Here is a 12,848-nt window from a genome sequence, read left to right as displayed (position 1 = left end):
GACACCCCACACGTTCAGAATTGCTACAGAGTGGCTCCAGGAACACTTTTCTGAGCTTAAACACTTCCGCTGGCCATCAAACTCCCCAGATATGAACATTATTGAGCATATCTGGGATGCCCTGCAACGTGCTGTTCAGAATAGATCTCCACTCTCTCGTAGTCTTCCGGATTTATGGACAGCTCTGTAGAATTCACGGTGTCAATTCCCTCCAGCAGTACTTCAGACATTAGTGGATCCATGCCACGTCGTGTTGCGGCACTTCTGTGAGCTCGCGGGTGCCCTACACGATATTTGGCAGGTGTACCAGTTTCTTTGGCTCTTCAGCGTACATTAATGATCTGACGGGCAGGGGAACAGCAGTCTTCGGCTGTTTTCTGATGATGGAGTGGTGTACGGGAAGCTGATACCGTCGAGTGACTATAGCAGGATACAAGACAATGTTCGAATACATCATCTGTAGTGTACTATTTGACAGTCTTGTCAATTAAATACCAGGGTGTAACGTTGCAAAGCGATATGAAATGTAACGAGCACGTAACGGCGATAGTAGGAAAGGGATATGTTGAATTCAGTCTATTGAGAGAATTATAGGAAAGTGTGGTTCGTTTGTAAACGAGACCACGTATAAAACACTAATGTGAACTGTTTGAGTGTTCTGGATCCCCACCAGGTTCGATTAAAGGTATAAATCGAAGCAGATCAGAGTGGGGTTGCTAGATTCGTTACCAGTAGGTTCACGGAGATGCTCCGTGAACGTAATCTGGAAACCTTAGAGGGAAGACGATGTTCTTTTCGTGGAACACATCTGAGAAAATTTAAAAAACTGGTATTTGAAGCTGAATGCAGAGTGATTCAATTACCGCCCACGAACATTTCGCGTATGGACCACGAAGACAGATAAGAGAAATTACAGCTCGTACGGAGGTATATAGATAGTCATTTTTACCTAGTCTTTTTTTTTCCAAGGCGAAACGCTGCCCCTGAGTCATGGCCTATCTGCACTCTGAATGTCTTCGTTCACCCCAGTGGATCACCGCTTGAACAAACACCCTTAGTACGACTCTAACTTTCGTAGTGTTCAGTTAGTGCGCCATGTGTGTTTGGTGCTTATAGATTCGACATGAAAGTGACATCGACCATCCGCGTTAAGCAATGTGGCCACTATGAGGCTTCCCAGTATATTACAAAGAGAATGAAAGTAAGAAACAAACGTATTCCCTAGGAATGCTTGATACCAAAGACGATGCTTATATCAAACGAGTTTCATATGACGCCCTCTCAGAAGTACATAAGATTGTGACTCAGGCGAAAAAGAGAGCACAACAAATTATGATCACTTACAGTTATAAACATTTGGGCATTACAGTTAGTGTTTGAGCATCTCCAGAGCTCCTTATCATCATTATTTGTTGTAAACTAAAACACCACGTAAGAGTCCTCGGTTCGTTTACCTGCTGGGCAAGTTGCAAAGTTCAGAGAGTGGGATTAGTGGCCCTTTCCCCAACCGCTCCTGAGCACAAGTTACACTAGGCGCAAATTTCAGTGGGCACAGTTGACAGAACACCGGGAAAGGCAGATACAAGTTTAAGATTTATCGTAAGAATTCTAAGCAGGTATAAATCCAAGCACATGTAACTCAACCGCGAAGGAGGTCGCTCCCAAACCATTCGTTTGTCATTTTGGCACTCTTAACATTCCGTAGTTTCAGAAAGTCCTTTGCGTTTCGTCAAAGATTTGTTCAGTCAGCGCGAGAGCATCTCAATGGGAGACACTATGAGAAAGCTGGTGTGCGTCGCACGGAACCTTCAGAGCTAATGTTCCCATATGAGTTGAGAAACATATTACATCACGCATAGTGGCCTAAGAAATAGAATTAGGGTTCAAATGGTTCAAATGGCTCTGAGCACTATGGGACTTAACATCTATGGTCATCAAATGGTTCAAATGGCTCTGAGCACTATGGGACTTAACTTGTAAGGTCATCAGTCCCCTAGAACTTAGAACTACTTAAACCTAACTAACCTAAGAACATCACACACATCCATGCCCGAGGCAGGATTCGAACCTGCGACCGTAGCAGTCGCGCGGTTCCAGACTGTAGCGCCTTTAACCGCTTGGCCACTCCGGCTGGCTCTATGGTCATCAGTCCCCTAGAACTTAGAACTACTTAAACCTAACTAACCTAAGGACATCACACAACACCCAGTCATCACGAGGCAGAGAAAATCCCTGACCCCGCCGGGAATCGAACCCGGGCGTGGGAAGCGAGAACGCTACCGCACGAGAATTAGGGAAACTCTGGACATAAAATGGTGTACGTATCTTTTTCTATCCGTGTATTTTCCTTGAATGGAACAGGTCTGTGGGAAATATTTTTGAGAGATCATGCACCCTCCGTCAAACACCAATTGATGATTTGAAGAACATTGGAGAAAGATGTTCCAACACAGTCTCAAAAATCTTACCTATCAGGCCGTAATACCGCATGTAACCATCTTCGAGATTTTTGTCATATTAGAGAAGTTTATCGTTTTACCTCAACTACCAGTCCAGACATGCTGTAACTGAACTGTAATGCCACGCTGCATGCACAGCACTAAATGGGCAGCATGCAGCCAGGTTTACAAATTAATTATATTAAATGGCCTGCGAAGTGCAAACTAATTCACCATTATAACAAAACATCGTTGAAATGATATATCTAACATGTAATTTGCTCACAAACCGACACCGAGTGATAAGACACGTCTTGCGAACAGTTTCGTAGTATTCGACAGAACTAATACGGTATCAATATGTTAGCGCGACGAAGACTTGTTTACTTTCGGCAAGCGAGCAAGTCATCTGTTAAAGTCTCTGCGCTAACATTAGCAACGTTCTTGGCAGTAACGTAGCACTCTTAATAGCAACCAGCGACTAACATGTTTGGCATCACGACTAACACTGAATGTCTGTAGGGCAGTGTGAATTTACTTCACTTAGACAGACCTTTCTTACTCACACTAATCTAACAACGATATTGCATTTTCGTCAGAAGCAAACGTACGAGGACTCAGCGCGAGATGATTATAATAGTTTCCTCAAAGAAACTTTGTCTCGAACCCTGACAGAAAATCCAAAGACATTCTTGTCGTATGTAAAGTATACTAGCGGCAAGACACAATCAGTGCCTTCTCTGTGCAATGGCAATGGAAATACTACCGATGACAGTGCTACTAAAGCAGAATAACTAAACACAGCCTTCCGGAATTCCTTCACCAAAGAAGACGAAGTAAATATTGCAAAAAATGTTTCAAATGGCTCTGAGCACTATGCGACTTAACTTCTGAGGTCATCAGTCGCCTAGAACTAATTAAACCTAACTAACCTAAGGACATCACACACATTCATTCCCGAGGCAGGATTCGAACCTGCGACCGTAGCGGTCGTTCGGCTCCAGACTGTAGCGCCTAGAACCGCACGGCCACTCCGGCCGGCTAAATATTGCAGAATTCGAATCGATAACAACTGCCAGTATGCGTAACTTACAAGTAGGTATCATCGGAGTAGTGAAGCAAGTTAAATTATTTAGTAAAAGCAAGTCTTCTGGTCCAAACTGTATACCAGTTAGGTTCCTTCCAGATTATGCTGATGCAATAGCTCCATACTTAACAATCAGATTCATCCGCTGCCTCCACGAAAAACCCGTACCAAAAGACTGGAAACATGCGCAGGTCACATCAGTATTCAAGAAGGGCAATAGGGGTAATCCTTTAAATTACAGGCCCATATCATTAACGTCGATATGCAGCAGGATTTTGGAACGTATATTGTTTTCTTGCATTATGAATTACCTCAAAGAGAACGGTCTATTGACACATAGTCAACACAGATATAGAAAACATCATTCTTGTGAAGCACAACTAGCTCTTTACCCACACGAAGTGTTGAGTGCTGTCTACAAGGGATTTCAAATTGATTCCGTATTTCTAGATTTCCAGAAGACTTTTGACACCGTACCTCACAAGCGCTTGTAATCAAATTGCGAGCTGTTGGATATCGTCTCAGTTATGCGACAGGATTCGTGTTTCCTGTCAGAGAGGTTCGTAGTAAGTGACAGGAAGTCATCTAGTAAAAGAAAGTGATTTATGGCGTTTCCCAAGGTAGTGTTACAGGCTCTCTGCTGTTCCTTATCTATATAAATGATTTAGGAGACAATCTGAGCAGCCGTCTTAGGTTGTTTGAAAATTATGCTGTCGTTTATCGTCTAGCAAAGTCATCTGAAGACCAAACTCACTTGCAAAATGATTTAGATAAGATATCTGTATCGTGCGTAAATTGTCAGTTGGCCCTAAATAATGAAAAGTGTGCTGAAGGAATCCATTAAACTTCGGTTACGCGATAAGTCAGTCTAACCTAAAGGTCGTAAATTCAACTAAATACCTAGAAATTAAAATTATGAACAACTTAAATTGGTAAGAACACATAGAAAATGTTGTGGGGAGCGCGAACCAAGTTTTATACGCAGAACACTTAGAAGATGCAGCAGATCTACTAAGGAGACTATCTACACTACGCTTGTCCATCCTCTTTTGTAGTACTGCTGCATAGTGTAGGATCCTTACAAAGGTCCCGAGTTAGAGCCTCGGCCGGCACACAGTTTTAATCTGCCAGGAAGTTTCAAGTTTCGTTTTATCGAGGAATATAGGAGATAGTGTCACGAACATGATACGGGATTTGGGGTCTGTTTTTGTTTTTACAAAGGCGTTTTTCGTTGGAGCAGGATCATCTCACGAAATTTCGGTCACCAACTTTCTCCTGCGAATGCGAAAATATTTTGTTGGCGCCGACCTACATAGGTAGAAACAATCATCACTGCAAAATAAGAGAAATCAGAGTTCGCACGGAAAGAGATAGATGTCCGTTTTTTCCGCGCGCTGTTCAAGAGTGGAATAATAGAGAATTAGTGTAAATGTGGTTCGATTAATCCTCTGCGAGGCACTTAAATGCAACCTGCAGAGTAGGCATATGTATGTAGATGTAGAAATACATTCCCGAGCCAAAACAATTATGACCAGCTACATTTCATTTTGGTCTCCGGGTAGTCAGACGAATTGTTTCTTCCATTTCGCTCACAGTTTTTCGATGACCGACACGTACGTGTTCTCCAGGAGCTGCAAGTTTGCTGTTGTGTGTATTATCTACCTGGACTCCGACCAGACTGTGAACTATTGTTGATCTCGCGCCGCTATTTATATGTAAATTCGAATGCCGACTCCCACTGCGCCCTTTGTTCTGTAAAACGTACATTCTCCCAGCATTGATGTGAAGGCCGGAACATCAGCTCTTACCATCTGAAATCGGGACTCATCTGACCAGACGACGGTTTTCCAGTAGTCTTGGGCCCAACCAATATGGTCACAATCCCAGGAGAGGCGCTGCAGGCACGTCGCGGTGTTAACAAAGGCATTCGCGTTAGAGGTCTGCTTCCATTGCCCATTAATGCCAAACTTCACCGCACTGTCCTAACGGATACGTTCCTCGTTCGTCCCACATTGATTTCTGCCGTTGTTTCATTGGGAGAGTGCTTAGAAAATGTAGTCCATCAACAAAGGAGGTGGCTTACAAAACACTCGTTCGACCTATACTTGAGTATTGCTCATCAGTGTGGGATCCGTACCTGGTCGGGTTGACGGAGGAGATAGAAAAGATCCAAAGAAGAGCGGCGTTTCGTCACTGGGTTATTTGGTAACCGTGACAGCGTTACGGAGATGTTTAATAAACTCAAGTGGCAGACTCTGCAAGAGAGGCGCTCTGCATCGCGGTGTAGCTTGCTCGCCAGGTTTCGAGAGGGTGCGTTTCTGGATGAGGTATCGAATATATTGCTTCCCCCTACTTATACTTCCCGAGGAGATCACGAATGTAAAATTAGAGAGATTAGAGCGCGCACAGAGGCTTTCAGACAGTCGTTCTTCCCGCGAACCATACGCGACTGGAACAGGAAAGGGAGGTAATGACAGTGGCACGCAAAGTGCCCTCCGCCACACACCGTTGGGTGGCTTGCGGAGTATCAATGTAGATGTAGATGTAGATGTAGTGTTGCTTGTCTGTTAACACTGACAACTCTAAGCAAACGCCGCTGCCCTCTGTCGTTAAATGAAGGTCGTCGGCCACTGCGTTGTCCATAGTGAGACTAATGCATGAAATTTTGTATTATCGGCACACTCTTGACACTGTGGATCTCAGAATATTTAATTCCCCAACCATTTCCGAAATGGAATGTGCATCTACCATTCTGCGTTCAAAGTCTGTTAAATCCCATCCTGCGGCCATAATCATGTCGGAAACCTTTTCACACGAATCACCTGAGTACAAATGACAGCTACCCAAATCCACTGTCCTTTTATACCTTGTTTACGCGATGCTATCGCCATCTGTATATGTGCATATCCGTATCCCACGATTTTTTGTCGCTTTAGTGTATAGGCGGCTGCAGCTCGGACAGCTGGTCAGTTCAGCGTTCGCGCTTAATATTGTCGGATCTATCTACATTATACTAGGACCACTTGATAGCTACCTTGCTTGGCAGCCAGTTACTCCCTTTGGTCGCTTCTTAGATTTGTCTCTCCGCTGCTCTTGGCGTTGTCAACGTTGTGGCGAAGGTTGCGCTTAGTGTCTCGTTGTCGTCTAGGGTCTTTCTCCTTGTCCTGGTCTGTTGTCCTGCCCGCAGTCTGCCTGTCACGTTTCGCTCGTCTATCTTTAGTCTGGGGTGTCCCGCCTGCTGGCTTCCGGAGTTCCCACATGCCACCGATATCCGACTACCCATGGATATAGTATGTTGCACCTGTTGTGTGATCACGGACCGTTAGAAACCGTGGCCTGGCCTCTGTCCAGGATATCACTTATTTTATCAATCGTATGGCTAGGTGCCCCCGCTGGGCAGGCCGTTCGCCAGGTGCCGGTCTTTCAATTTGACGCCAATTCGGCGACCTGCAGTCAATGAGGATGATAGGATGATGATGACGACAGCGCAACACTCAGTCCCTGGGCGCAGAAAATTCCCCGACCCAGTCAGGAATCGAACCCGGGCCCAGAGGATTGACAATCCGTCACGCTGACCATTCAGCTATCGGGGGCGGACAGGATATCAACGACACCACGAGACTGTTAAGCAAGGCTGCTCTGGTGTCGTGAAAGAATTGACTGGAGAATGGAATGGCGCCGTGTTTGCTTTAGTGACGACAGTAGGATTCTTCTGCATGCGAGTGTTGGACGTACATGCGCGTAGTGTAGGCATGGTGAGCTGCTACTTCAGAGAACATTCGCCCACGACAGACAGGTCCCTTCCAGGATTCGTGATGTGTGGTATCATGAGTTACAACTCGCTGTCACATTTGGTAGTTCTGTGTGATAAAATAATCAATGCCCGCTACATTGCACAGGCCGGTATCCCTGTGTTATTGTCTTCTCTACGAAAAGAAGGCGATGTGCTTTTCCGGCAGGACAATGCACGTTCATATAAGGCTGCTGTGACGCAACGCGGTCTTCGTAGTGTACATCATCTGCCTTGGCCATCAAGATTGCCAAATCCCACGCCAATTGAACATGAATGCGACATGATGAAGCGGCAGCTTACTCGTTCAACCGTGCCTGCGAAAACCATTACCGAACTGAAACAAAAGGCGCAAGATGCTTGGGACAATCTACCGCAGGATACCATTTGGCACCTTTATTATCGTTTACATGCGAAACTACAGGCTTTCGTTGCTGCCAGAAGGGGGTACACTACACTGCGTATTGATGCCACTGTTTGGGAGCAGTTTACTGTGAAATGCGTGGTTAATTTGTTCTAAATTTTTTATCATATACTCCTATAATGATGAAGTACCTGTCAGCTCACTTGTCAATAAAATGAACCTTGTTACTGAGGACTTTGCAATTTTTTTTCGACAGAATATTAACATCACTGCTACACTATGGGGCAGAAACGCATTGCCTGGATACGTGCCGTTTACAATAGTCTTCAGAATGGAAGCTAACTAGGCCGAGATAGTCCTCAGATGTTCTTGTCGTTAAGGCTATCCAATAAATTCAGGATTGATCGATATCTGCTCCTAGAAGCTCTTACGATATGCCAACCAATTCGGTGATAATGGCCTGCATATCTATTGGCTCATAGTGTTCATCTCAGCAGCAGCACGATACCGTTACGTAGTCGTGCGAATAATATCTTAGACTGGTAAAGTTGGGTATGGCTTCGTTTCTTCATGCGACAGATTACGATACTGTATCAAGCCTCATAGTCGATAGGTTTTCCCATGGAAGTGTTGCTGGACAGATGGACCTTTGCACCAATGGAAACGGCTATAGGGTACGCGGACGGCATTCACTAACTGTTAATGTCCCGTATGCCAGTGACACTAGTGAGTCCTTCCTGGACAATTTTCGTCTCCATGAAGATCATTTAGTGGTTTACATTATGCGAGTTAGTCGTTCCAACAGCACTTACATTCTTACCTCTATTATCGTGTGCAGAGTTTGCAAAGCTCGTAGACATACACCAGAATATTCTACACTGTCTAAAAGTATGTTTAATTCTTCGTGATCTGCAAGCCGAATCGAATGTTTTGTTCACGCAATAAGAAATACCGCATCCGACCTCTTAATTAGTTCATTAGTTTGAGCCTTCCTGACAAAATGAAAATAAATAAAATTAAAATACCCCATCTACGACAAACACACTTTTTATTGGGGTGACCAGACCCAAGATAGCATTAAGAAAAACCCTTTACACTTACTAGGATGTACCACCAAAACCTAAAAGAAAAAATAAGCAATTAGGCCATGTGACTGAAATTAAACTGAACGTAATTTAAACAATTTACTAGTAAAGGCTTTTTAGTTGGAAGTACCGCAAAAGTAGTCACTCGAACCGGTAATCTGTTCTTTTTGTATCATCAGTTTAACAATTATAGCCCAGTCAAATGAGCATACGGAAGAAGATGTACTGCTTCTTTATAGTAGATACAACACATCTCTTTTACTTCAGGTGCCGTCCCTTTAAAAGTATGTTAAAACATTTGTTGTATATTTTGAGACAACATGTGTTAACACTCCAGAGGAGGAACTTCGCTGTGCTACGCCTGCGCACCTCGTTAAGGTAACAAGAAGCAGCACACAAAGCTCGTGCAGCAACCGTAAACAGACACGGATTAAAACTTAGTTCCACTAAAGCAAAAATTTTAACAACCTTAAGAAAGTACCTTTTTCCTCCGCTGAAGCAACACGCATTAAAGTAACTTACAGACACTCACAGAAGTTCTTATTTTCCTTTCCAGAGTTCGCAGGCTGATTCAGTCTCACAAGCATACCACTGTTATGCACTGAATTACATCAATGCTCTAAATTATCTAGAGACCCTAAGAAGGCATGTGGAATTCTGCGAGTTCGAAAAGGTAAGCCTATCATGCTATTTCTATTTTATTAGAGAAATGATGAACAAATCCGCGAAAACTAAGACCTTTTTCATTTATTTTCAACCCATATATGTCTTCGCAATAGTGATTTTCTTACCTACTATTAAAAAATTTATTTGACTATAAAGGAAAGCACTTTGGATCTGAATTCTTCAAACTTTTATTGCTTTTTTGCAGTATAAGTTGAACCGTTGACTGTAATTTCATTTTTTATTCGTCTGGGACACATCTATTCAGCCACCACATACGCGTAAATCGAAAACACGCTCACACACACACACACCAACATGGCGTACAATTAATGTGCAACATGCAGAAAATATAAAGAACATGTACATGGAAAGGGAACTTCGATGTTCATTTCCCTCATTTCTGCGTTAACTTTTCATCCGACCATGCTTTTTGCAGTTGTGAGTGTCAGGCATTTCTTGATTTAAAAAAAAAAGTGAGAGAAGAAGATTAAAGAGACTAGGGTCAGAAAGTGGGTGTCATACTTTGAAACCAATCATTAAACTCAGTGTACATTTATAATACATTAAGTTTTTGTGGCCAAAACGACTCTTCAGAAGTAGGGTTTTGATATACAGACATTCTCAACTAAAACCAGCAGTAATACCTGCACCTAGAAGTGCACTTGCAGTGGTGAACTTGGTACAAAATTAGTTGTTCCCCCACGTCTACATCAAATGTTGCAGAAAACCTTACATCAAAAGCCACACGTTTTCTTCTACAAGCAGACACGGAACAACTAAAGAATGTATCACACGTGATAAGATCCCATCGTTGACTCAGGAGGAGAAATACATGTTGAAGAATCTAAAACCAAAAAGAACAAGTCAAAAGCCATCAAATCACTTGTATTGCGTGCCGGGGAGCAATGCTCTCGACTTCCGTGACATACGATAAGCGACATCGCTTCCTGGGTCGTGCCAAATAAAAGTGTCTTCGGCTGGGTGTGAGTTTGGCGAAACCGTGTCTTCGGAGCTGGGGAGTGGTTAGCGCTGCCAGTCCTCTCTGACCGCTACCTCTGTGCATGTTTGAGCGACCACCATGCGGCGCGGCGATGGAACGTTGTGTGTCAGAGGGAACAGAGATCTTGGTTTAACTCCCCGGATCTGTAATAACAAAAATAAAATTCTTGAACCTCAAGGCGTGCTACTTGTCGGTGGGGTGGATTGACGAAGAGAAACAGTTGTTACTGCGCAGCTACGGGAGAACCTGAAGCACCTCAGTTGTACACTGTAGCGACTACGAAATTAATATAGGCATCCGTATTCAAAAATACAGGTATGTGAACAGGCAGAATACGGCGCTGCGGTCGGTAATGCTCATATAAGACAACAAGTGTCTGCCACAATTGTTAGATCGACTACTGCTGCTACAATGGCAGGTTATCAAGATTTAAGTGAGTTTGAACTTGGTGTTATAGTCGGCTCACGTGCGATGGGACACAGCATCTCCGAGGTGCCGATGAAGTGGATATTTTCCCGTACAACCATTCCACGAGTGTACCGTGAATATTAGGAATCCGGTAAAACATCAAATCTCCGACATCGCAGCGGCCGCAAAAAGATCCTGCAAGAACGGGACCAACGATGAATGAAATGAATCGTTCAGTGTGACAGAAGTACAACCCTTCCGCAAATTGCTGCAAATTTCAATGCTGGGCCATCAACAAGTGTCAGCGTGTGAACCATTCAACGAAATATCATCGATATGGGCTTTCCGAGCCTAAGGCCCTTTCGTCTACCCTTGATGACTGCGTGACATATAGCCTTACGCCTCTCCTGGGCCCGTCAACACCGACATTGGACAGTTGATGACTGGAAACAAGTTGCCTGGTCGGACGAGTCTCAATTGTATCGAACGGATAGACGTGTACGGGTATGGAGACAACCTCATGAATCCATGGACCTTGCATGTCTGCAGGGGATTGTTGAAGCTGGTGGAGGCTCTGTAACGGTGTGGGGCGTGTGCAGTTGAAGAGGTACGGGACCCCTGACCCTTCTATATATGACTCTGATAGGTGTCACGTGCGTAAGTATCCTGTTTGATCATCTGCATCCATTCATGTTCATTGTGCATTCCTACGGACTTGGGCAATTCCAGCAGGACAATGCGACACCCCATTCGCCCAGAATTGCTACAGAGAGGCTCCAGCAACACTTTTCTATGTTTAAACACATCCGATGACCACCAAACTCCCCAGACATGAACATTAAGTAGCATATCTGGGATGCCCTGCAACGTGCTGTTCAGAAGAGATCTCCACCCCGTCGTACTCTTGCGGATTTATGGAGTGCTCTGCAGGATTCATGGTGTCAATTCCCTCCAGCGCTACTTCAGACATCAGTGGAGCGCTTGCCACGTCGTGTTGCGGCACTTCTGCGTGCTCGAGTGGGCCCTACACGACAGAAGGCAGGTGTACCAGTTTCTTTGGCTCTTCAGTGTATAAGGCCTACTGAAGAAAGCGGAGACCTGTCCTTGTCTCCCTAGCTGTCCGTGGCATTCAAATGTATCCCACTTCAGTTAAAAACACTCCCAGTGGTTCGGGCGATCCGCTGAGCAATATTAACACTCATGGAATAAAAAGACCTCTCGTGGCAGTCCCAACGAAGAAGTCTGCTGTCGATGGAGAACGCACTGTTTCTAACAGACGACGTTCAGTTGTAAGCAATGTATTACTTGTAGTTATACATGTATAAAGTACTTTCAGTAATGTGTAGCCCTCCTACATACATCGTTCGAGAGACTTGCAGGGCCACTGATATCAATCAAGGAACTGCGAAATAGTTACTCCTTGCGGAAACAGCAAGAGCTACCCAAGCAGATAAGCTGCTTAACGGAACAATGTGGTACAAAAACAAAGCTACACACCGCTCTAAGTTGTAGTAAATGGAACAATATCTACCTCGACATCAAGGACTACAACAGGAATGGGAAAATTAATGTGTAGCTGCGGTCAGAAATGTTATGAAGAGAATAAACAATGAGCTTCAAAAGACGGCAGCCCTTATTCTGACAAAATTGAATGAGTAAATTTCATCTCTTTGAAGATTAGGCCTTATATACTAGCCCAAACAGATTATTTAAACGCCCACATTGTCAGTGCAGAACCATGGGATGCGAGGAACAGGCGACCTGTAATATAGGTGTTTTCTCTGCTCACGAAGAGAACACTTCCTCCACCCACGCGTGTGAATTGTGCGCAACAGCGTCCAGTATGGAGTAGAGAATGTGCACGAACACACGAAAATTATGCACGGCTGCAGTCGAACCTCAACAGAGGAGCCAGACTAACCGTCTGCACTGGGAAGGGTGGGAGGGGGGCAGGGCTCTGGGGCTCGGCAGGCGTAGGGAAGCCAAACCCCCGAGGGGAGTAAACCCAAA

General features: G+C 44.4%; 1 protein-coding gene across 1 annotated transcript in view; it reads left to right on the top strand.

Moving 5' to 3' along the window:
* Positions 1 to 12,848, top strand: part of LOC126470699 (pleckstrin homology domain-containing family G member 7-like) — a 489,741-nt gene that overhangs the window by 356,114 nt on the left and 120,779 nt on the right. The window contains exon 10 of the mRNA XM_050098699.1: positions 9,321 to 9,437. Coding sequence (XP_049954656.1) covers positions 9,321 to 9,437 — 117 coding nt within the window. The remainder of the gene's footprint in view (positions 1 to 9,320; positions 9,438 to 12,848) is intronic.

This window comes from Schistocerca serialis, chromosome 3 (assembly GCF_023864345.2).
Source record: "Schistocerca serialis cubense isolate TAMUIC-IGC-003099 chromosome 3, iqSchSeri2.2, whole genome shotgun sequence".
NCBI classification, from domain to species: Eukaryota; Metazoa; Arthropoda; class Insecta; order Orthoptera; family Acrididae; genus Schistocerca; species Schistocerca serialis.
The sequence above is the reverse complement of the archived record's forward strand: the minus strand, read 5'-3'. Positions and strand labels throughout refer to the sequence as shown.